The sequence below is a fragment of the Aptenodytes patagonicus genome, chromosome 3 (genome assembly GCF_965638725.1).
Source record: "Aptenodytes patagonicus chromosome 3, bAptPat1.pri.cur, whole genome shotgun sequence".
Classification (NCBI taxonomy): Eukaryota; Metazoa; Chordata; class Aves; order Sphenisciformes; family Spheniscidae; genus Aptenodytes; species Aptenodytes patagonicus.
In genome coordinates this window covers 1981724-2005116 of record NC_134951.1, presented here as the reverse complement: position 1 = coordinate 2005116, position 23393 = coordinate 1981724, and the positions used below count along the sequence as shown (strand labels likewise).

Genomic DNA, 23393 nt, shown 5'->3' with positions numbered 1-23393 from the left:
GCCATCAGGCACGGGGCCAGAGCAGAAATCCTCACGTCCTGCCCGCTGCTGGCTCCACCGAGCGCTGGGAGGCAGGCAGAGCACAGGCAGGCAGGGCAGCGCCTCTGGGCACGTCGAGGGAAGCTTTCCGTTCCAGAGGTCTTCAGAGGTGGCTCCTGGCTGCGTTTCTGGATGCAGAATGGGAAGTCCCTTCGTTTGGGATTCGGATCCCGGCGTCTTCGTTGCAGGACGGACACTTCAGCAGCAGGACTTGCTCTTCGCATGAGGCAGGACGTGGGACTCGCAGGCCAGAGACAGAGCCCGGATGGTGGCAGCCTTGCTGGAGGGATCTGGAGCTTGGGGTCCTGATGGAGATGGCATGGAGGAAGCACGCTACCCGGCTGTTGGTGTGGAGGTGTGTGTGCATGAAGCACGGACGGAGCTACCCCTCTGCCTCTGGGTCCCCCGACCACAGCCAGGCTCCACCACAGCTGGGTGCATCCCACATCACGTCCCCGTGGGACTCCCAGAGCTGCATCGATCCCTTACCCAGCTCCCACTCCTGCAGAGTTGATTCACAACCTCCATCATCACCCTCGAGGGCAGTTCTTCACCACCAGCCTCGGCCAGACCCGGCTGGGGAGGAGAGAAATGAGTCAAAGGGCAATTAAACATTAACAGCAGGCGGTCGCCGCGGGAGGACAGCTCACAGGGCTTCCTTTGTTCCAAAGGGGGGTTTAATTTATAAAAATAACACAACTTAGAAGGTCACCGGCATCGCTAGACGTGACACGCGTGTGTAATCATCTCCAAACATCCGGTCAGCTCGGTAAACAGACAGGAGAAACCCCAAGACCGGCGGCCAGAGTCACCTGAGGAGCAAACAGGAGGGACCGTGCATGGCACAACAGACCTGGAGAGCCCCTGAGCAGCAGGAACCAAGGAAGCCTTTAAACTACTCCAAGGCACTGAGATCCCATCCTCAAAGCGAAGTGCACCATTCAGCAACAGGATTATTTACCCTCCTCAATGGAAAAAGAATACAGAGAAATAGGTTTCAAGCCAGAATTAAGTGGTTTCCTCCACTAGATAAGTGGGGAGGTTTCCAGTGAACTCCATAGCCTTATAAAACGTGTGGAACAAGACCCCATCAGTGTAACCTGCCACAGCCCCAATGCCTGCCCTGCTGATCTCCCCCGGCCCAGCTTTTTATACATCTGGGAGAGGAAAAAATGGAGCTATTTTAAACATTAACCTCTTGTAGCAACATCTCCCCTTGGTTACTTCTACACCAGAGGAGCAAAAAGTGCTTCCCAGCAGGACAGATTGTTTCTTCTTCTCAGCAACCCAGCACCAGAAACCAGAGCAAGAGCAAAATGATACTGGCTTTAAAGTCCCTTAACGCTTGCTGCCAAAAAGAGGGAGGGATCTACTGTTGATTTATGATATATTTTGAAGGGGAAACACAGAAAAGCTGCCTTGAAGTGAAAAAAAAAAAAAAATCGCACTGACCATAGGAGAAAACACTTTCGAACAGGATACCTGTGGGGTGGGGTAAGGATACGTACGCACGCACTCGGTAGCTTTCATTTCATAGCTTGGTGTCCTGACCTTCCCTGCCAAGCTCACAGAGCAGCAAGGAAATAAAACCGGGTCCTGACAAAACCACGGGACCCCGAGGGATCTCCCATTTGGTCCCCCCTAAGAGTCTGGCAGCCATCACGGCTCTGACTTCCCTCAGGATCACAATGACCAGATCCCAAGGCTCTGCAAGCACTTCTTGGGGTGACCAGCAACGATCGATCCCCTCTAAATCAACAAGACTATTCAAAGACAACAGCAGCTGTGACTTGGAGGGAGTAACCCGCACCCACCTGCTGATCAGCAACCCGTAACACAACCAGCAAAGCAGGGTGATGCATTGCTGCCGTGAGAAAAGAGGGCCAGGGGAGAACACACCCCCTCCACCGCTCGCCTAACCCGAGAGCGCCGTGGGGCCAAGCGAGCAGGCAGATCGCAGGCACCCACGCAGCTCTGCGGTGCGGGCGAAGCTCGGGAGACGAGGCTGGCCGAGGGGAGGAAGGGCAGAGCTGACAGGCAGCCATGTTGGGGGCCGAATTGCCTCCTCCTTGGGTCAGCACCCTCCTCCTGCCTGTAAATGGCCAGGGCCACCCACAGCCGAGGACAGTCCCCCACAGGGGCTGGTGGCACCTACCCAGAGCTCGCCAGCGCGGCGTGAGCAGAGGGCTGGAAGAGGGGGAGCACGTGGCTTGAGGGCCTGCAGCCTCAGGGGCTCTTCCCGACGAGTTGAGCTCAGGGAGATGGAAGGAGGCGGTGGTAGGAGACTGTGCTGTCATGAGGGGGTGGGTGCCAGGGGGGAGACCCCTAGTCCTGCCAAAGGGACTGTCCTTGGCACCGTGACAGCTCAGGGAGGAAGGGGACAGGCCAGGGAAGACTGGGACACTCTTGGAGCCAGTTTCTCCCTGCAGTACCAGAGAGGCTTACTCAAGCAACCCGCCCTTTTCCTCACTGCCAAAAGCAGCATCGCTGGGTGTCAGCTGGAAGGAGCCAGCTTTGATCGAGCAGCTGAACGGCCCCAGTGCTCGGCAGTGCCGGCGCGGCTTTCAGCACGGGCAGCCTTGCAGAGGTGGCTCCAGGATAACCCAGAAGGACCGACAACCCACTGCCCCTCCTGGGCATCCTCCACCCACGACACCAATGCTTTCAGGTGCAGCAGCACTCGCTCTGCCCTCGCTGCATCCACAGGTTAGGGCCAGGCAAACCCCTCCATGGCTGGTAACTCCCAGGAGGTGTAACACAGCCAGGAAGGTGGGGACCTCACTGCTTTCAGCACTTAACGCCAACCACGACCTGGGGCCACGGATGCAGGGAGGGTTCTGGGGTCCCTCTCCCCTCCTCCGCACTCTGTCCCCTTTCTACCACATCGCAAGCACAGTACGGTCGGATGCAGTCCTGCTTCCACGGGTGGTGCTGGGAGTGTCTGTGTCCATGCCAGTGGTAAGCGTGAGGAGGAGAAGGGTGCCCCACGGCCGTACGGCTGCCTGGGAGCTAGCTGGGAGGAGGGGAAGGTTTCCAGCTCTGAGTGGTTCTGTTCCCTACTTGATGTTTTTGAGAAGTGCGGTTCGGGCGTTCACCACCGCTTTGAAGGCGTCCTCGCTGCCGGGAGCCACACACTTATCGGGGTGGAGCAGCACGGCCAGCTTCCGATAGGCTTTGTTCACTTCGTCCCTAGGAGATACGACAAGAGTGAGGGGACCCATGCCACACACAGCGTGGCTCAGCTTTGCCCCGGCTGGCAGAGCACAGCAGGGCCAGGAGCTCCCCCTGTGCTAAACACCCCTGTGCAGACACTTCTGAGCCCTTCCCTTGCTGGCACTAAGGACCTCCAGGCTTTGGAGGCGATGCTATGGAGAAAGAGCTGGAGAAAAGCACACAGGGCGCTTCTTGGTGTGGCATGAGCAGAGGAGGGGGAGAACCCCTCTCCTGGGGCAGATACACCCTCTCCCCCACGGGACTGTGCCAGCACGAATGCTCCCATCATGCCAGACACGTGCCTGTGACACGTGTCTCGGTGTGCCAAGTCTCTGGCACCAGGAGAGCAGAAAGCTGGGAGACAGCGTGGGGGCACACGCACCCTGACTCAGCTTCGCATCAAACCGCCTACGCGCTCCGGGCGAAGGCATTGCACATCGCTTCAGCCCTTTAAGCCTTGGGTGTCTGGTCCAAGGCAGACATCTTGGCTCCAGCTGCAGGCCGTGGAGAGAAGAGGGCACCTCCTGCGGGAGATGAGTCTGTCCATGCTGGCAATCACAGCACAAACTGCCCTGCAGAGCTGCTGATCTCTCCCCACGGATGGGAGGGGGCCGGAGGAGGGGTTAGGCTCAACACCTACATTTCAGAGAGCCAACAGGAGAATGTACGAGTCCTGAATGATATATGTTATGCAGAAATCTACTCTCCAGCCCCTCCGCAAGGAGTACACAAGGGTAGACCTCGTGTTTCAGAGAGAAGAAAGCAAGGCATAGCTCTGGGAGCTTGTTTTAGCTGCCCAAGTCATACAGCAGAACTGGGAGATTCAATATCCAACCTCTTATACAGGCAATGACCAATTCCACCTGACTAGAGGTCCTCCGAGGAAGACGAGAAAGCTTGTCTTGTGGGAGTACTGTTTCCAGGTGGAAGAACTGTAACATCAACCCCTTTTTGATAAAGTGGGCAGCAGCCTTACAGCAGCTTAAAAGCTTCTCCAGACCTGGAGAGGAAGGAAAGTAAAGCTGGAGCTGCTCCAAACACGTCTGGCAAGTGAGTGACCAAAGACGGCTCAGCCTGGAGGCAGGATGCAGGGCCAGGCAGCTGACAGGGCTGAAGTTCTCATGTTCATCACCCCCCGCCCCTTGCCTCCAGCCTGGCTTGTCTGTTAAAAGGAGAAATTTGGTGCTCAGGACCGAGGGCTTCTTTTGCGTTGCCTCAATTTTGTGGCTAGATACAAACTACTTGTGCCCAGCTGCTATATAAACCAAGGTAAGCTTATCAGCAGGCAGGTCACAGATGCAACCAGCCTGCTGGGTCAGAAAGATTAGGGACAGCCAGGCAAATGCTGAAGTCTCCCTCACCTTGTGGCTCCGGGTTTGACCCCCAGCATGTCCCAGCTGTCCTTGCTGTTGCGAATCCTGCGAATGGCATCTGCCTGCTCTTTGGTGAAGCTGACCCCCACGCTGGAGGGGGGACGCTTCCCGCCGTTGTCACACAGGTCAATGATGGCGGAGTAAAAAGTCTGCAGACACAGGGAGGAGTTAGCGGGAAGGAACGGTCCCCAAAGGCGGTGGCAGCGCATAGGAGATCCCACCACCCTTGCTGACTGAGGGCTCATCCTGCGATGCGAGTGGGATCATTTGCACAACGGCTGAATGTTCACTCCCCACTGCCTGGGCCGTGGGGGGGCCGGGATATCCCAGTTGGGGGGATCCGGTCCCTGCAGGGACAATGGGACAGGCTGAGAAGGAGGCCAGGCCCCACATTTATCTCAAACCCACTTCAGTTCAGTACTAGACCTGAAAAGGTGACATGGGCATCTCTGCATCGTGTTCCCAGTGCAGCAAGAGGGATCATCAGCTTTGAGCAACGCAATGCTAGGGCCAGCTCAGGACTAGGAGGACCAATACTGATCCTGACCTAAACAGGTATGGCTTTCTCAGGGTGGCATTTCACTGGGAAGACACCTCTGGAGCAGAGGGCCAACAGGTTTTGTGGGATCCAGGCAGTTCAGGGGATATTCTGCCGTCAAATCTTGGCTTAATGTGGTGTTTGTGCCCTCACCACCTTCATTCCGCCTCACCTGAAACATCTCGTTGATTCCTTCTCCTGTTTGTGCTGATGTCTCAAAGTAAAGAAAGCCCCGGCTCTCTGCCCAGAGCCGCCCCTCGCTTTCATCCACGCTGCGGTGCTTGGTGCAGTCGATCTAGACCGGGAGAAAAGGCAGAGATCAGAGCCCAGGCAGGGTCTGCAACGGCAGCTGGAAGAACACAGCTCCAAGGCTGATCGTCTAACAGTGGGTAAGGGGCCCGTCTGGTTGGAGAGGCTGTTTGCTTATCCCGAAGGGATGGAGGCAGTGTGGAAAGAAAGCACAGAAAATGCAAGTGAAAAGGTCTTTGAGAGTTCGTCTAGTCCAGAGACAGTGTCACCTCTACTTGATCCCCTCCTGACTGATGTGTGGCCACCACATTCTCAAAACCACGTTGAAATGCAGTCTCCAGTGCTCCTCACACACACGTCCGGCTCTTAGAAAGTCTTCCCTACAACCTAACAATATTTCCCTTACTACAGCTGGAGCTCAACAGCTTGGGCACAGGCTGGGAACACAACAAGCCCTGAGGGCCGGAGATCAGGACTGCACTGCAGCCTGGCTCCCCACCATGGCTCCCCACCTTGTTCGCACAGACAACGAAGACAATGTTCTCCATGTTCCCGTGCGGGCCCAGCTCCTGCTTCATCTCGGCTAGCCACGCGTCCAGCGCGTCGAAAGACTCCTTTTGTCCGACGTCGTAGACCAGGATGACCCCCTGCGTGTCCTTGTAAAACTCGTTCCTCACCTGTGGGGACAAAGGCAGGGCGCTGGCACCCACGACAGCCAGGCTGAGAGCACACGGCCCGGCGGATCTGGGCGATCGCCATTTAGCTGGAACCTATTTGGTTCTGTGATAAAAATCTCACGTCCACACAAACAGAAGATCACAGAAAAAGGACAGATGGGGGAACCCCAATACTACCCTCACTGTGCTGCCAGAGGAGAGCAATCAGCCCATAAAACACTCACCTCCACACAAAAGAGAAGCACAATGGCAGACAAGGTGTCAGACCAACTCCTGGGGAGACTGGGAGGTCTGGGAGTCGCCCGAGACATCCGTGTGTGTCCCTGTGTGTGAGGCAGCAGGGGAGAGCAAGGATCCAGGGCCAGCCACTGGACGGACTGCATGTCTAAGCCCAGCTACTGGCGGGATCTGCAGGATGTCTGTCTGTGCGTGTGGGTGCATGTAAGGGGGTCTGTACCAGCAGCTGGAGCGGGGTTGCAGCCTCTGGGGCTTGTATGCCCAGTGCCAGCAACTGGGGAGACCGAGGATCCCCAGGACAGCTGCTGGATGAGGGTCTAAGGTCAGCTACCGGACAGATATTGGAATAGACTAGACTATTTCAGTTGGAAGGGACCTACAACGATCATCTAGTCCAACTGCCTGACCAATTCAGGGCTGACCAAAAATTAAAGCATGTTATTAAGGGCATTGCCCAAATGCCTCTTAAACACTGACAGGCCTGGGGCATCGACCACCTCTCCAGGAAGCCTGTTCCAGGGTTTGACCGCCCTCTCGGTAAAGAAATGCTTCCTAACGTCCACTCTAAACCTCCCCTGGCGCAGCTTTGAACCATTCCCACGTGTCTTGTCCCTGGATCCCAGGGAGATCAGCACCTCTCTACGTCCCCTCCTCAGGAAGCTGTAGAGAGGGATGAGGTCGCCTCTCAGCCTCCTTTTCTCCAAACTAGACAAACCCAAAGTCCTCAGCTGCTCCTCGGAGGACACGCCTTCTAGCCCTTCACCAGCTTTGTTGCCCTCCTCTGGACGCATCCGAGGACCTTCACATCCTTCTCAAATGGTGGGGCCCAGAACCGCACACAGTACTTCACGTGAGGCCGCACCAATGCTGAATACAGCGGGACAATCCCCTCTTTTGATCGGCCGGTTATACTGTGTTCAATGCCCCCCAGGCCGCGGTTTGCCCTCCAGGCTGCCAGGGCACACTGCTGGCTCCTACTGAGCCTGCTGCCGACCAGCACCCCCAGACCCCTTTCGGCAGGGCTGCTCTCCAGCCACTCCCCTCCCAATTTATACTTGTGCCTGGCTTTTTTTTTTTTCCTTCCTTTTTTTTTCCCTCCTGTTTACTTATATTTTAGTATAAAACCAATTACACAGAGACATATGACACATTTACAAGTATTAAATGCTGAAAATACAAAAGCGAACAAAGCAGCAGAGCAGCATCAGTTTTCTGTCTTGTTGCTCTTCGATAAATATTCGCCACGTATTTATTCACCAAACTGACAGTTTAAGCCCATTATACTTTCCAAGGACTCAGAGTCTTTCTCTTGTCCGTTGTCTCATATGGATTAGCTGTGGCATAGCCAGAAAGTTAATACACATGAGCAGCTCATACATCTGCAAGTGATAACAGAGAGAGACCTCTACTGACCACACCTGCATCAGATGAGAGTCTTTACAGTCTCCTGTCCCTCAATTTCTTTATGCTGTCGGCTCTGTCCCCCAATCTCCCCACTTCCTGCTGTGTTCCAGGCTATTCTTAATTAATTACACTTCACTGGTTACATGTACTATATCGGGACTTACAACCCCAAGTCACTACTTACTACCCCCAAGACTCGTAGTTCTACACACGGAGACAAATAACATGGAAATCCTTGTTGTGCCCCAAACTTCAGAGCACGATGCTGAGAACACAAGGGAGGAACGGGAGGCTTATGAGCAACCAGATAAATAACAGTCAATAGCCAGGCAGTCACCTGGCCAGCATAAACCACTACAGTCCTCGTTGTTGTCATCTCACTCTTTTGCCCTCACTCATTTTCACTTTTTTATGTCACATTAGTATTTATCGTGTTATAAACTACTCTTTCCTAACATTCTATACATTTTTATTAGTCACAGGATGACGCTTTGCCACGCATCAACAGTGTATTTATAATTAAGAATTAGTATGCATTACACTGTTAAAACAATAGGATTATACTGGATAAACATTTAACGTTCCTTTCTTCCGCTTGTGGGCCCGCTTTATTACTTTGTTTATAATTTAAAATAAATGTGATTAGCAGTGAGCACAATCACTCCTTTGTGCCAGCTCTCCAAAACGGATGTCGTAGTCTGTGTGTTCAAATCCTAAAGTTTTATCCTGCAAGCTCCTTTTTGTAAATAGTACTGTTTATTACTTGTATAGCAAATAATTTTAGAATAGAATAGAACAGAACAGAATATTTCAGTTGGAAGGGACCTACAACGATCATCTAGTCCAACTGCAAGTGTTTTACAGCACTTTGGTCATGGATTAGGATGCCAGCATGCTACAAATGCCCAAGGTAAGCTCCAAAGATCTCCCAATCTGAGTAAATTTAACCTCAAGATGGGCAGATTCATAAGCACAATGAGCCACTCTTAAATAGGGCTAGCAACACGAGTGGTAGCACAGCCAAACCTTACACTCGTGGTTTATGAGCAAGTTGTTGGGTTATTCTTTCTATCAGAGTTGTTTGTGGCTTTATAGGTTCCAGTTTTAATATAGTAAATTTGTTTTCCTTCTCCTGATCAGCCAGAGAGACCAGGATGAGGCCGGTGGTGCTGTCTGTGCCAGTGCTGGCCGTTTCTGTCTGTGTTGAGCTGCGCAGCCAGCCATGTGTATACGTGTATATGTCTTGTATGGGTGTGCCTGTGTGTGCCTGCTGGGGATACGTACTCAGCCTCGCTACCTGTTGGGACCTCAGAGTACGGCGCTGTGGCAGCCTCACCTCCATCAGGCTCCTGGATTCGGCAACCCCTAGCAGCAGGGAGTCACTGCTCACAGAGAGGCAGCGAGGGTTTCCAGTGCTGGCCTGCATTAGGTGTCCGTGGCAGGAAAGAAGGGGGTGTACTGTAGTGAAGAAAGCTCGTAAGAAATGTATTTTCAAGTTTGCCACCCCCCAAACCCAATTTCAGGCAGAGCTGAGGAAAGCTGACGGGCGCCGAATGCTTCTGAGATGGGCTGGCTGAGGGCAGCCCTGCAGCGCGCTGCCCGGAGCCGGGTCTGCCTTACCTCGTAGAAGAACGGGTGCCCCGCCATGTCAAAGATGTTCACCTTCATCTCTCGGTCTCTGACCTGCACTCTGAAAGGAGAGGTGGGAAATGCTTGAGAAGGCTCCAGCTCAGCCCTTGCACAGGCTGTGCCCCCGCAGGAACACCCCTTATCTCTGCCAGCCCTCTGCAGAGAAAGAGCTGGGTGATCAGGGACAGAAAAATCAGGAAGAGGTTCCGAGTGCCGGGGTTTAGTGGCCAGAAAACTGCCCCTAGAGCTGGTCAGACAAGGAGGACAGCAGCAGCTCTGCATGTAACATGATAATGGGGAGCTACGCTACCAGAGGAAGGCTGATCATGCAGATTATCTCATTATTAAAGCAGAAATTCAGATTATGCTGTGGAAACTAAGCAGCCTTGGCAGAGCCAAGCACACCTGGCTCAGGGCAGCGTGGTCACTCAGGAGCAGCGGGAGGTGGGACAGCCCCACTGCACCTCTTCCCTCTGCCCCTGTGGAGACCAGCGCCCCCCGCAGCAGACACCTCGCCCAGGCCCTGGCAGACCCACGCCTGTCATCTGCGACCACGCGGCTCATCCCACTCTCCCGGCACTTGCGGCTCCTCACCGCAAAGGTACTTACTTTGTGACGCCGTAGTCGATACCAATAGTCGCCAGGTATTTGGGAACGAACCTCTTCTCACAATAACGCTTTATAATGCAGCTCTGGGAGAAAGGAAAAGGGAGTCTCAGCAGGATGGTACTCTACACCATAATATTCACATTCATACGGAATTTGCTGACAGCCCCCAGCCAGCTGGACGGCTGCAAAGACATCAGCTCTGCCCTAAGTCCCTAAACGAACTAATTGACCCACAACCAAAGCATCAATCTCTACCAGGAGCAGTTTTCTTTCTGCAAAAAAGAAGGAAAAGCCACTGGGTGTCAGTTATTCCTTACCTGTTTGGGGGTTGGAGTGCCAAGAAACTCTGATTTATTCCCCTACGGAAAATATCCAGCCTGGAGGATCTGTGTGTTTGGGGGCCTGGGGGCAGTCAGCTCCCCAAAAGCCAGAGAGAACATTTGGGCAGCCGGAGCGGGCAGCCCGAGAAGCGCATTCGGGGTCACACCAGGTCCCTCCAGCCCCGCTTCTGCCCCTGACTGGCAGAGATAGTTTGGGGAGAGCAGAGGAGTCGAGAGAGAAACGCCATAAAGGATAAATGCCACCTCCTTGCCCGCTCACTCCGTCCTGTAAGATCCTTCTGGATCTTCTTTGCCATCAGCGAGGCGTTTGTCTGCCCCGAGGGAGTCCTCGCGCTGTCAGCGGCTTAACGGGACATTTATTTAGCAAACAAAAAAGGGCAGCGCTTCAGAACGGAGCCTGGCTGGGAGAAGAAGTAACAACACCCCGGAGAAGAGCGGGGCCGTTCACCACAGCAGGAGGAAGGGGAGCTCCTGAGGAAACCCTGACTAAAGCCAAACCGGGGAGGGGGTGGGATTCCCCCCCTCCCCCCGCAACCTCCCGAGTGCCCTCGGGGAAGGCACTAAGGGCTGGATCCACGCTTTCTGCCCTCAGGCGCTGCACTACGGCACCTGTGGCTGGAGCACGGTCGTGCGGGCTCCCTCTGAAGGAGGTGGACGCGGGTACGCAGGAGCCCGGGCACGGAGGAGGCCGTTGACCCGCGGGCGCCGCCATGACACCCACTCCCCGCTGCGCGCCGAGGCGCGCGGCCCCGCCCCTCCCCGTAGGCTCCGCCCCTTGCCCCGCGGCCAATAAAACCCGGCGTTACCCTTGCGTGGCCCCGCCCCCGCAGCTGTCAATCCTCCACTCGCCCCAACCTCCCGCCTCGCACCGCACGGCGCGGTCGGCTCCTGATTGGCTCCTGCCGGCCGGCGCAGCCACCAATCCGCGGCCTCTCTGGCAGCGCGGCCGCCCGTACACGGCTCCCCGTTGGATAGCTGGCCTGCCCGCCACCGCCCGCCCGCCAATCGCAGCGCCTCACCTTGCCCACCTCCGCGTTGCCCATGGAGATGACTTTAATCCTCAGCGACTTGCGCGTCTCCTTCCGCTTCGGCGGATTCGCCTCCATGGCGGGCCGGGGCGGCGCGGACCGGGCCGGGCCCGGTTGAGGCGGTGGAAGGAGGGAGCGAGCGAGCGAGCGCGCGCGGCGGGCCCGGGGCCGCCTCACCGCCCCTGCGCCTCCGCTCGCGCGAGACTTCCGCCACCCCCCCTCCCTCCCGCCCCGGCCCGAAGGTCTCGCGAGATCTGGCGAGAGCGGTGGTGCGCGCCGGTCTGACAGGGGCCGTTACCGTCCGGCAGGGGGCGGCAGTGAAGTGCGGTGGGGAGGGGACGGGCCCGGGGCCGGGACCCCTGCGCGCCCTGCCCGCACTGCCCTGCCCGCACTGCCCTGCCCGCACTGCCTGCACTGCCCTGCCCGCACTGCCTGCACTGTCCTGCCTGCCCTTCCTGCCCTGCCTGCCCTTCCTGCACTGCCCTGCCCGCCCTGCCCTGCCTGCACTGCCCGCCCTGCCCGCCCTGCCCTGCCTGCACTGCCCGCCCTGCCTGCACTGCCCTGCCTGCCCTTCCTGCCCTGCCTGCCCTTCCTGCACTGCCCTGCCCGCACTGCCCTGCCTGCACTGCCCGCCCTGCCTGCACTGCCCGCCCTGCCTTCACTGCCCCCCTGCCCGCCCTGCCTTCTCTGCCCACCCTGCCTTCACTGCCTGCCCTGCCTTCTCTGCCTGCCCTGCCTTCACTGCCCCCCTGCCTGCCCTGCCTTCTCTGCCTGCCCTGCCTTCTCTGCCCGCCCTGCCTGCACTGCCTTCTCTGCCCGCCCTGCCCGCCCTGCCTTCACTGCCCCCCTGCCTGCCCTGCCCGCCCTGCCTGCACTGCCCGCCCTGCCTGCGCTGCCCGCCCTGCCTGCGCTGCCTTCACTCTCCGCCCTGCCCGCCCTGCCCGCCCTGCCTGCTCTGCCTGCACTGCCTGCCTGCCCTGGGGGTCGGCAGTGAGGGGCGGTGGTGAGGGGACAGGCCCGGGGCCCAGGTCCCCTGGCCGCCCCCCGGGGAGCAGGGGGAGAGCGGCCGCCCGCTCAACCTCCGGCAGGGCCTGCCCTCTGGCCCTGCTTTCAGCAGGACGTCCCCTGCCCCGTCCCAGCATCTCCAGGGGCTCGAAAGCAGCACCACATAGCGTCGCCTTGTCCTGCCCGGTCCTGGGTGCTCCTGGGCCGTCCCACTGTCCCTGCGGGCCGAGCTGTGAGGGTTTGTGTGGCCCTGGAGAGCTCCAGGTAGAGCGGTTGGGGGTTAACATCTCCTGTTCCCCGTGACTTGCTGCATGGCCATGGGGAGGTGGTTCCCCCCCCCACCAGCCCGGGAGCCCGCTCTCTTGCTTCAGCTGGGTCCCTGCAGGACGGAGGATAGGCCGGGCTGGGGAGGTTGGGCGGGATGCAGCTCACAACCTTTCTGTGGGGGTTTGGATGGAAGATACTGGTTTGGTCTTGGTTAGGAACTGTTGGGGTCAGTGTTGAATCAGTTCTTTGGGGGGGGAGGGGAGGCAAAATGGGCCCTCCTCGAGGATGGACCCCTCGGGAAATTGGTTCTTGAGGGGAAGACGTTGCTGGTTGCTGAGACAGGTGGCCTTAGGTGACGCCAGAGCTGGCAGTGGTCCCATGGCACCCCGGGACACGGCCTGCGGGGTCTGAGTAGAGGGGCCCATCCCTGTGCAGGGGCTAGCCTGGGGCAGGGCCATCCACGGGGGCCCTCGTTGTAAATCATCATGTCCTTATTTGCTCCTTGTAGCCCAGCAAGATCCTGTCAAGAAGGGGAACCTTTGCATCATGCCTCGAAGACAAGGTACCAGGAGGGGACACACGGCTGGGGGTTTTGAAGCCTTCTTCTCGGGGGGGGGGGGGGGGGTGTCACAGCCACCTCTTGGCAAGGAGATCCTCGGGCAGGGCCCACACGGTTTGAGCATCTCTCGGCTCTCTGGGGACTTTGCCGTCAGGACAGAGATGGACATGGAGAGGGTTTCCTCAGTTGAGATGCCCTGAACTTAGGGATCCTGTGACACCCCCCCCCCCCCCCAACCACGTCCTGCTGGGAGCATGTGTCTGGCTGGCGAAAGGCCCGGTCTGGAAGTGGGGGCGGCAGAAGCGGGTGCTGGGGGTGTGGCGGGGGTCACCAGTGTGTGCTATGGACTAGGGACGTTGGCTCTTGAGTCCTCAACACCCCTCCTGGCTTCCTCCTGACTGGCAATGAGAAGCTGCTTTTTGACAGGTCTGTTATGGGCTGTTTGGGATCTTCTGGTCTCATAAATCTTTACCAAAAGAGTCCTGCCATTATCCGTCTCTGGGTGTTTTATGGCTCCAGCTCTGTTCTTCATCTTCATGTCACCTTCTCTTTAGCTGTGTTCTTTGTCATCTTCGGTTTGTTCTTCATCTCCCCGCTGTCTGGCCGTTTGATGAAACCAGGCACACGTCTCTGTGCCAATTTAAGCCAATTCCTTTAACCCTTCCTCCGCTGGTCCTCTGCATCCACGTACAGACTTTTCTGGCCATATGGGTGTTACTGTTTCTTACAAATCTGTCTGGCAGCTGATTTGGCGAATTCAGCCCTTCCTCCCTGAGATGCCAGTGGGGACATCTCTGGGCAGCTCCTCGCCTTGGCCCAGGGCGCTGTCCCCCTTCCCGAGCCATGAGGGATCCTACCTGCTCAGTAGCAGCGTAGGAATGGGCTTATAATTCCCACTGCCATGCAGGAGGCAAGCGCTGCCCTGCCCCGATCCCAGCGGCACGAGAGAGATGGGGTTGAGATTTTCTTTGGGCATTTCATCCTGGGCCAAGCGTGTCCTTTAGTTTGTTTGGAAAAGAGGAGAAAGAAAGAAGGTAGGTTTTTTCCTCTCTGTTTTGCTACCAGATATAAAGCCCTCTGTGGGGTTTTCTCTGGGTTGGGAGGAACAGAGCCCCTCTGTGCCTGGACAGGAGGACGAGGGAAAAAGCTTAGCACCGTGCCAACTTCTTCACAGAGTTTGGGCAGCGTAAAGGCTTACAGCAGCCCTGCCGACTTACAGGTTCAGGATACGGTAACAGACACCAGACCAGCAGCTTTAGGGATAAACAATTTATCTCTAAATAACAGTACAGTAATAAATACAGATCAGTAGTGCAATTATCCAGGTCATAATGACAGCAAATCCAGTAATTCACTAATACGGGGCTAGACTTAATATCCGGGAGTGCAAAGACTTACACGACCGTGGCTATCGGGCAGGCAGGAAACAGAGCATGGCTTCTTCTCCGGATGAGTGACTTGGACCGGCCGACCAGGCTTGGGGGAATCCCAGATTCCCTGATGGGACCGTTCTTTTTAATTGTTGCGTCGCGGAAGCACCGTTTGGGCTTGTTAACCCATCGTCACGTCGCTCCTCTGCTCCCTTTCTGTGCTGGTTCTGCCCTTGGCACACACGGGGCCTGGAAATAACGCGTGAGGCAATGCTAGCCTTGCATTTCATCCCTTGTTTGGTGAGGGAAAGGGTGGTCATCTTGTCGTGGCGGCGTAAGGCCAAGACCAATGTCGATGCCTCCCACCCTGGGGTGTCAGGCATGGAGGGGAGTTTGGTCACGGAGTGATGAAGGGTTACGTTGAGTCAATACAGCGGTGCGTCACGAAACCATCAGAACGGTGCGGGCCGAAAACCCAGCACAAATATATAAAGAGTTGATTAAAAGAAGTAAGAAGCTGCTCAAAATAAGGATAACAACTGAGGGATGAAGTAATATACCCGTAGCGGGGGGGGAGACCACCCTAAAAGGGATTCCCACCAGCCACATTTGACTGCTTTTTTGAGCGCGTTCCAGGATTTGTGTGATCTGTGACGCCGCGGTGGACAGGTATTAATGTTTGTCGTGCCTGCTCCCTCCCCTGCTTCAATAGTCGATGTAAGGCTGCGTGCTGCAAAAAATCTTCCAGTAGAGATTAGGAGTAGGGGGTATAGTTAGTTGACAGTGCTTGACAAGCAATAATTGGGGCAGTATAGTTAAAATCACATCCAGGTAGGGTAGTAAAGTTACAGATACACAGATAAACTAACGTAGATAAAGTATGGTTATACGTAGCGTCAATATCTACAAAAGAATATGAAGATCGTGAAGGTACACAGCCGTTCCTGCTGCACGCGAGTGTTGTCTCAGCGCGTTTATCGGGTGCGTTAGGAAATGATAGGCTCCCCAGGGGGGATTAAGGCACGTATCAGAGGCTCTAAAGGGATTTCCTTCCCACACGAACCCCAGTCCCGGCTCAGGGGCGCAAGCTTCGGTGCCTCCTGATCACCAGCCTTTCGTTCCCTGCTGACACTCCCTTAGGTCACCCCTACGGCATTTGGTAACAACAGGTGGTCACCATGATTTAGATGTTCCCATCCGTGTCTGTGCTGAGCCCGGGTTGCTCGTGTGGGTGTAGCCAACGTTTCTGGCTGGCAGAGGCTGGATTTTTTGCCTCCGTGGCCGAACTGGCCCTGCCACTGTCACCCTGCTGTGTTTGATGATCCGGAGCAGCCGTGCATGAGGTGTACACGTAAAGCTGTGGTGGTGACAACCTTGCACACGTCCCCTGAGTGTTCCTGTGGCCTGCACAGCTTTGCTGGGCTTGGAGAAAGAGCCAGTGGAGTTTGGGCATGAGAGGCAGAGCGTGACTCAGTTTCCCCATCCCCGAGCCAGGGTGTTGGTGTGCTGTGTTGGTGGTGTGGGAGGTGGGGTGGTGCAGGGCATAGCACTGTCCCCGGACTTTGTGTTGGGGCAGAATAACCGCGGTTCTCATCTGTGGATGTCTGGGCCCCGGGAGGCGTTGGGGACGGTCCTGTAGCCCTTGTAGCCCCCAGCACAAGTGTAGGGCCTCCCTGAAGGTCTGCAGCACTGCAAGGGCCATCACTGGGGAGATGGGGCAGGGTGCCATCGGCAGGAGCTAGCCCCAGGTCAGGCCAGAGCATCGGGGAGATGTGGCTCAGGCTCAGGTGACCTGTTGATTTGCTCGCAGCATCTTCTGGAGCTGGGGCAGCTCAGGCTGATACCCCTGGAAACACCAGTGCTCCCAGCAGAGACGCCCGCAGGTGCGCCCCTTGCAGCCGGAGGGAGGGCAGCGCCTGGCTTTTTGGCAGAGATCCTCCTCCGTCTGCTGCTGCAAGCGATCCACGCGCGGGCAGCATCGCCTCGCACTGTGACAGTGTCCTTTCTCCCCAGTCCTTGTCCCTCCTGTGCCACACACATGCAAGAAATGGATCCCCATGCAAGAAATAACGCGGAGACATGTGAGAGGTGGCACGCTGCACGTGAGAACCGTCAGGGCACGGGAAGAGCCCGTCCCCAGGCGTCGTGCAAGTGACGTGGCGAGTGTTGGTGCCAGAACGGACGCGGGTGTGCGCGAGCCGGTGCAAACACCCCTGGGGCCCGGCTCTGTCCCGGGTGTGTGGCCGGGGAAGGGATGCACGGCTCGGTGCCAGAGACCCTGCTGCGGTTGCTGCAGCAGCTCTGTGGCCATGGAAACAGCTGCGGGAGAGCGGGGGGGGGGGATGTGAGGAAGGAGGGAGCAGACGGACCGGGGATGGACGTGTCTGACAAAGGAGGTGCCTGGGGCGAGCAGCTCCTCGCCGTCCTCCCGGCATGACTGTCGCAGCTCCGGCTGCCTCCGGGTTGCTGCCTTCCCCCAGCGCCCGCCGGCCAATTCCCTCTGAGCCATCCCGGAGAGGGATCCCAAGGCTTGGGGCACAGCGATCCGTCTCGGTGTCCCACATGCCCACCCCGCCCGCCATGCTGAGCTCTGCACAGCGTTTCTGAGCCCTAGGCGGGAACACGGCCGCGTGTCCTGAGAGCATCCCAGGCCCCAAGTGATTTGGCATCCCCCCTCGCCTGCTGGAGGGGTGAGGGGGACCGTGCTGTGCCGGAGAGACGCGCTTGGATCCCTCTGGGCAAGGCTGGAGCGTGTTGGGGTCCCCGTTGTGGCGATGACAGGTAGGGGCTGAGGGGCAGCGCTGGCGGCGGGTAGGGTTTAACTCATCTCCGCCCTTGTCTTGCACCATGAATCAGGAGGAGCCACATGCCGGAGGTGACCTGGACCCCTGCCCCAACCTCCGCGGATCCGTCCCGGCCCTGGGCAGGGATGCTCGTGTCCGTCCTTGCTCTTTGAGGGCAGAGATTCTGCCAGGCTTTTCCAGTGGCAACAACTTTTACGGTTCAAACCAGCCCTACGTGTTTTGGGTGTGGGCTGGGGGGGCCTCAGGGCTTGTCGATGGTGGTGGGAGTTGGCGCTGGCAGCTGAGTGGGGGCTGTCCCCAGGTCCCCAAGATGGCTGGGGGGGACTCATTTCCTTGGCCGCCCTGCAGTGCTGTCCCAATGACCACCGTGTCCCTTCGTGGCAAGCTGATGGCCTCGCAAATCCCCGTGAGCAAAGGGATGAGGGTTCCTGGGCTGGGGGGATTCGCTACGTCTGCTTCAGGCTCTTCCCTCATCGTCAGGTTTTACTCTGAGGCTTTTAATTCACAATAAGAAGGACTTTGTGACTGCTTCTGGGGCTGGGCCTGTCCAGGGAGGCTCAGGAGCCCCGTCCCTCGGCCTGTGATTGCTGCCATGCCCCCCGTGAAAGCCCTCCAGTCCCCTGAGAACACGGCTCTTCATGCGGCTGCTCCGCCACCCGGGGAATCGGCAACACAGATTAACTCCCAAAATGTTTTAATTAAAACATAATTTTCCTGTGAGGAGGATCGTGAGGCACCAGCTATTGCCTAATTAGATGATCCAACCCGGGGGCTTTGCCGTGTGGGAAGAGACGCAGCAAAAAGCTCGGGGAGAGGGAGATCTGCGGCAGCCCGGTGCCAGCACCTCCCTGGTCCCCTGGCCCTCCTCAGCTAAGGTGCCCTGTCACCTCGAGCCTTGTCCTTGTCCCCAGCCGAGGTCCGGGGCAGCATATTTGCTTTGCTGGGTCACCCGTGCTTGTGACAGGGTCTGGCACAGGGAGGGCTCGGGCTTTGCTGGTGGGTCGGTCTTGCCGTGCGTGGGACACGCCGTGGCTGCGGGGTGGCCGTGGGAGGTGTGTGGGGCCCCAGGGCACGAGGGGCTCTGGCACAAAGTCCCCTATGTCGGCCTGGCCAGCTGGGAAAAGAGGCGGAATGGGTCCAAACAATGGGAAAAAGGTAAATGTAAAGGAGAAAAGATGGTGCTGCGCAGTGCCACGCTGTGTTGTGCCGTGCAGTGCCGTGCTGTGCAGCGCTGTGGTGTGTTGTGCATGCCAAACCACACCACACTTTCCTGTGCCAGGCTGTGCCGTGCCGCACTGGGCTGTGCTGTGATGGGCTGTGCCATGAAGTGCCGTGCTGTGCTACGCCGTGTTGAACCAGGTTGTGCCATGCTGCGCCGTGCCATGCTGCGCCGTGCCATGCTGTGCCGTGCCGTGCTGCGCCATGCCGTGCTGCGCCGTGCCATGCTGTACACGCTATACCCTTCTTCATGCCTTTCTGTGGCCTCGTGCCCTGACACCTCCTCACGTCCCGGCCCTGCCTGGCATGCCGGGCGCTCCTGTGCCCTGGGGACGTGGCAAGCCTTTCGTGCCACCCTCCTCCGGCTCCTCCTCGAGTGGAGCCCAAAGACTGGGGGCTGCGGCAGCGACCGAGGTGGGAATGCCATTGCCTCCGCACGCTGGCTCGTGGCTCCTGCTCTCTCCTCCCTGCCTGGGGTGTCGGGCAAGCCGGGACCCACATTCCCGTTTGTGGTGCCGAGCGGGAGTTGTGGTTTTTGGGAGGTGACAACAGCAACTGCATGGCCGGATGAAGCGTGGGAGACGATCAGCACTCGCGTCCGTGACCTGCGGCTGGGCACTGGTGCGTCGGGAGCACCAGTGCAGTGCCCGCAGCACGTGTGGCCAGGACCACTGGCGATGCCGGAACCTGGACGGGGCGGCTCCCTGCCTCAGTTTCCCCTTTGGCAGCAGGGCGTGGCTGCATTGCTTCAGTTCTGCTAAAGGCACTGCAGCAGTAATGCAAAGTAAAAGCACCCCGGGGAGATATCTTCCTCATTCCTCACCCCCTCCAAGCGCTCTCAGCCCTTTCCCTGGCGTCCCTGTCTCCCCAGGGCAATCCAAGCACCCCCTGTCTCGCTCTCCAGGACTTTCTAGAAGCAGCCGAGCCGACCTGGATCTGCCTGCATTTCCTGCGCCATCCCCCTGCAGCCCTCGCTGCCGGCAGCAGCACACCTCCCTGTTTCGGGAGCCTGGTGCAGCTCCCACCTGGCCAGGCTGCAACGGCTGGTGCAGGGAAAGGCCGCGGTGTTCATGGTTGCCACTCGGGCGGCCGCAGGTGCCAGGGCCGGTGCTCCGTGGGGCTGGCAGCGGGATGGGGGGAGCACACGCGGTATCTCCTCCCCACGGGGGAAAGCGGCTGGTTCTAACACTCCGGGGTGCTTATTCCCGGGGCGAGCGATGCGAGCAGTGAGCACGGGGCACTGCAAGCTCTCGAAGGAAACCTCTCTGCTGGGGTTTGGGGTCCTCAGACGGGACTCGGGGCCGTCCGACCCATGGAGGAAGGATGCTCGGGGGCTCACCGGTGTGTTACGGGGGGAACCGAGTGGATCCCGGCTCGCTGGCGGACCCCAAATGCGCAGGGCAGAGCCAGGGGACCCGTGGCTTTGTCCCCTGCCAGGCTTGCGCTGCCGGGTGCGGGGCAAAGCCTGGGCCGGGTGCCCCGTTGGGGGGGCAGGCGGTCCAGCGTGGGGTGGGTGCTGTGGGGTGCGCGGGGTGGGTGCAGCGTGGGGCGGGGCGGGATGCCCGGCGGGGGGTGGGGGGGGGGGGGGGGCGTCGTGCTGGCCGCGGAGGCGGTACGGGGTGCGGGGCAGGAGGGGCCCGCTGCCGCAGGGGCCCCGCCGGGCCGGGGCGGGCCGCGGGCGGGCGCTGCGGCCGCGCCGGCGGGAGGAGCCGCCGCTGCGGTGCCGCCCCCGTCGGTGCCGCGCCCCCCCCCCCCCCCCCCCCATCCCCCCGGTGCCGCCCCCGGCCGGCGCCGCTCGGTGGGGCAGAGCCGGGCCGGGCACCGCCGCCTGCAGCCGCGCCGGGCACAGCCGCGCCGAGCCGGGCCGAGCCACGCCACGCCGGGCGCGGTGGCAGCGGCCATGTACGGTGAGTGCCCGCCGGGGGACGAGCCCGCCGGGGCGGCGCCGGGCCTGGGCCGGTGTCGGGGCCGGTCCGGTGCCGCGCGTGTCCCTCGCTTCCCGGGGACTTGAGCTCGTCCGCGCCCCGGGGCAGGGCTGTGCATCCACCGGACCCGGTTAGGGGCTCACCCCTTCCAGAGTCGGGGAACCTCGTTCTTTATAGAGCTGTGCACCCCCCAGTTACTGGGGGGGTATCCCCTCTTTGGGGTGGGTGGGACCTCTGTCCTGTATGGAGCTGTGCACCCCCCGTTTACTGGGGGGTGACCCCTCTTTGGGGTTGAGGGGACCTTGGTCTTTTGCAGGGCAGTGCACCCCCTAAGTTACTGGGAGTTTGGGGGGACCTTGGTCCTATATAGAGCTGTGCATCTCCCTAGTTACTGGGGGTGACCCCTCTTTGGGTTTTGGGGTGACCTTGCTCTTTTACAGGGCTGTGCATCCCCCCAGTTTCTGGAGGGTGTCCCCTCTTTGGGGCTGGGGGACACACTGTGGTCCCATAAAGGGCTGTAAATGCCCCCTCTATCACTGGGGCATTGCCCTCTTCCTGGGGCACCACAGGCTGTTGACCACCCCCCCACCCCCCCCCAACCCGGATTCCTGGGGTCACCTGCTCCCCAGGGCTGGGAGGACCTTGCTTCTCTGTAGGACCAATGACCCCCATACTGCTGGGGGATTATCCAGTCCTTGGGGTGGGGAAGCCATGGGTGCTATTACCGGGCTCTTCAGCTCTACCTGGTTACCTGGGGGGGGGGGGGGGGAAGTGTCACACCCCCCCCCCCAGGATCAAGGGGGATCTTGGTTGTATGTATGGCTACCCCCTTGTGATACTGGGGAGCTGCCTGGTCCCTGGCATAGGGCAGACCCCAAGCCCATGTAGGCCCACACACCTTGAGATGTTTGGGGATCGCCGTCCCCCCCCCCCGCCCTGTTGACCCCCATGCTGTCACTGTTGTCACCCCACTGTGCAGGGCGGGCATATGGGGTCGCGTGTCCCCATCCGGGAAGTGCGATGGGATGATGCCACGTGCGTAATGGGGAGCAGCTGGCTGCCCCCCCCCCCCCGCCCCCCCCGCCCGGGGCAGCGGGCCGCGCTAAGCCGCTGGGAGCTTTTGGGAAGGGACGGGGAGGGGGGGTGGCCGGGTGGCTCTTAAATCCTCGCTGCCCAAGCATCCTTCCACGGGCTGTCAGCGCAGGGCGAGCGCCACGGAGGAGGGAGCCCCTGACCACTGCCCTTCCTCGGGGGCTCCCAGCCCACCCCGAGGGCTGCGGGGTCGCTTTGGTGCTGTTGGCCGAGCCCCCTCTCTGTGAGGCGCTCCGGTGCCAGGGGTGAGTGAATGCACGGTGGGATGCGGCAGGAGGGAGATGGGTGGGCAGGGTGCTGGCCCCCCGCCCCGGGTGGTGGGGTGCTCATTTTGGGGCTCAGTGGGGTGCACACAGATGGGAGGTCCTGAGATGTGTTGGGATGCAGCACCTGCCTCCTGCGGGGAAAGGAGTGGAGCCGGTGGGCTTGGGGAGCGGGTTTCTACCTAGTGGGACCAGGGGGAAGGAAGCTGAAGCAGGACGCGCAGGTTCCGTTCCTTTCCTCTCCTCGTCACAGTGCTGACTCCTCCGTGGCCTCCGTTGAGTCATTCAGGTCTCCCAGCTGGTATTTTTCCGCCCACAAAATGACGGGGATGCTTCTCTCCCCTCCTCGACTGTGGCAGCCTGCGGTGATGGCTGCCGTGTGCCCCGGGGACGCGGCCCCTCTGCAGCCCCCCCCCCGCCCCGGGATTCCCTCGCCTGCTCCGACCGCAGGACCCGTCTGTCTGGCGTGGGGTGGCAGTGATGCTCTCATTGCAGGACAGCTGTCCCCGATGCCGAAACGTTCCTGCCAGTGCCCTTTCCATCTGAGCTCCCCACCTTGCTCAGGGCTTTTGCATCCACATTGGGGTTTGGGCTGATTTTTTTGGGTTTGTTTTTTTTTTTTTTTGGTAATTTGTGCTGCTGGCACGCAGGAGTTTGTAGGGAGCTGTTGTCGTCATCCGAGCAATTTGCAGCAGCCCGGAGCACGTAATAACCGTCTCTGCCAGGGAACTGCAGGGGACCCCCCCCTCTCCCCCCCTCTCTGGGGGAGAGCTGAGCCGTGGGTCCCCAAGAGCCTCGCCAGCCCCCCTGGTGTCAGTTTAGTCATCTGGCCCGAGGGGTGTGACATGTTCTGGTTGTCCCCTGGGATCCTGGCTCGGTGGCCAGCCTATCCTGCCCACGGGGAATGGCAGTGCCACATTGGGCCGCAGCTCCTCTTACCCACGGGTTACGCCCCTGCTAGCATCTTGGGGAAGCCCCTGCTCCAAAATGCCGGGGCTTTCCTTAGGGTGGGGAAGGGCAGAGCATCTCTGGGGACCTGAATGTGACTTCGAGGACAAGAGCCAGGCTGGTCCCTTCCCTGGTAGCGCTCATGGCCAGGCGTTGCTGCAGCTTGTGGCCCTGGAAAGCATCCAGGAACTGGTAAGCTCTGTGGGATACTTTGGATGAAAGGTGCATTAGCAATGCACAGGATTATTGGTATCTTTTTAATCTCTCTTTCAACTGTCTCTTGGCCTGGGGGAAGGGTTAGGTGGGTGACTGGGGATGTTTGGGTTTTTTTGTTCCGTGGACGGGATGAAGTGGTGCAGGACACTTGCTCCGTTATGGAGGAGACGTGCTGCCTCCCTGGGAGGCGGTCAGAGGGACAGCACGGGGGGCACAGGCCACCCTTTGCATCCCCCCTAAGCCCGCAGCGCTGGCACCTTGTGCTGAGCTGGTGTTTGCGTGTGCGAGGCGAGAGCAGCGTGCTCGGCATGGCTGTGCCTGGCACCCGTGGCTCGTGGTGTGGGGCCGTGGCGGTGGCCATGCACGTGGAGCAGGGCTGCTGGGGATCT

At 59.2% G+C, this 23393-nt stretch overlaps 2 protein-coding genes across 5 annotated transcripts in view; one reads left to right on the top strand and one right to left on the bottom strand.

Moving 5' to 3' along the window:
• Positions 1 to 698: 698 nt before the first annotated feature.
• Positions 699 to 11487, bottom strand: DNAJC27 (DnaJ heat shock protein family (Hsp40) member C27). 2 transcript variants are annotated; one of them, XM_076332521.1, is made up of 7 exons: positions 11329 to 11487; positions 9969 to 10051; positions 9351 to 9420; positions 5925 to 6089; positions 5336 to 5458; positions 4614 to 4774; positions 699 to 3228 (listed from the first exon to the last, which is right to left on the bottom strand). In XM_076332521.1, the coding sequence occupies exons 1-7, from the start codon at positions 11413 to 11415 to the stop codon at positions 3096 to 3098; spliced, it is 822 nt and encodes a 273-aa protein (XP_076188636.1). In that variant the 5' UTR covers positions 11416 to 11487; the 3' UTR covers positions 699 to 3095. The 2 variants fall into 2 exon arrangements, with proteins under 2 accessions (XP_076188636.1, XP_076188637.1); XM_076332522.1 differs by having other exon boundaries at positions 11338 to 11487.
• Positions 11488 to 12559: 1072 nt separating this feature from the next.
• EFR3B (EFR3 homolog B) overlaps positions 12560 to 23393 on the top strand; it is a 48808-nt gene continuing 37974 nt past the window's right edge. The window contains exons 1-2 of one of the 3 annotated variants that reach the window (XM_076332515.1): positions 12560 to 12606; positions 13118 to 13171. In XM_076332515.1, the coding sequence (XP_076188630.1) occupies positions 13156 to 13171 (16 nt within the window). In that variant the 5' untranslated portion in view covers positions 12560 to 12606; positions 13118 to 13155. Of the gene's footprint in view, positions 12607 to 13117; positions 13172 to 20415; positions 20468 to 21765; positions 21823 to 23393 lie in introns of those variants that run through there. The other 2 variants (XM_076332516.1, XM_076332517.1) reach the window with 2 other exon arrangements.

Excerpts from the sequence above, each read along its gene's own strand:
- DNAJC27 (XM_076332521.1), bottom strand. The coding sequence starts at position 11,415 with ATGGAGGCGAATCCGCCGAAGCGGAAGGAGACGCGCAAGTCGCTGAGG. Across the intron at positions 10,052-11,328 it reads GCAACGCGGAGGTGGGCAAG|AGCTGCATTATAAAGCGTTA; the intron begins GTGAGGCGCTGC and ends CCTTTCTCCCAG. Across the intron at positions 3,229-4,613 it reads GTCAAACCCGGAGCCACAAG|GGACGAAGTGAACAAAGCCT; the intron begins GTGAGGGAGACT and ends CGTATCTCCTAG.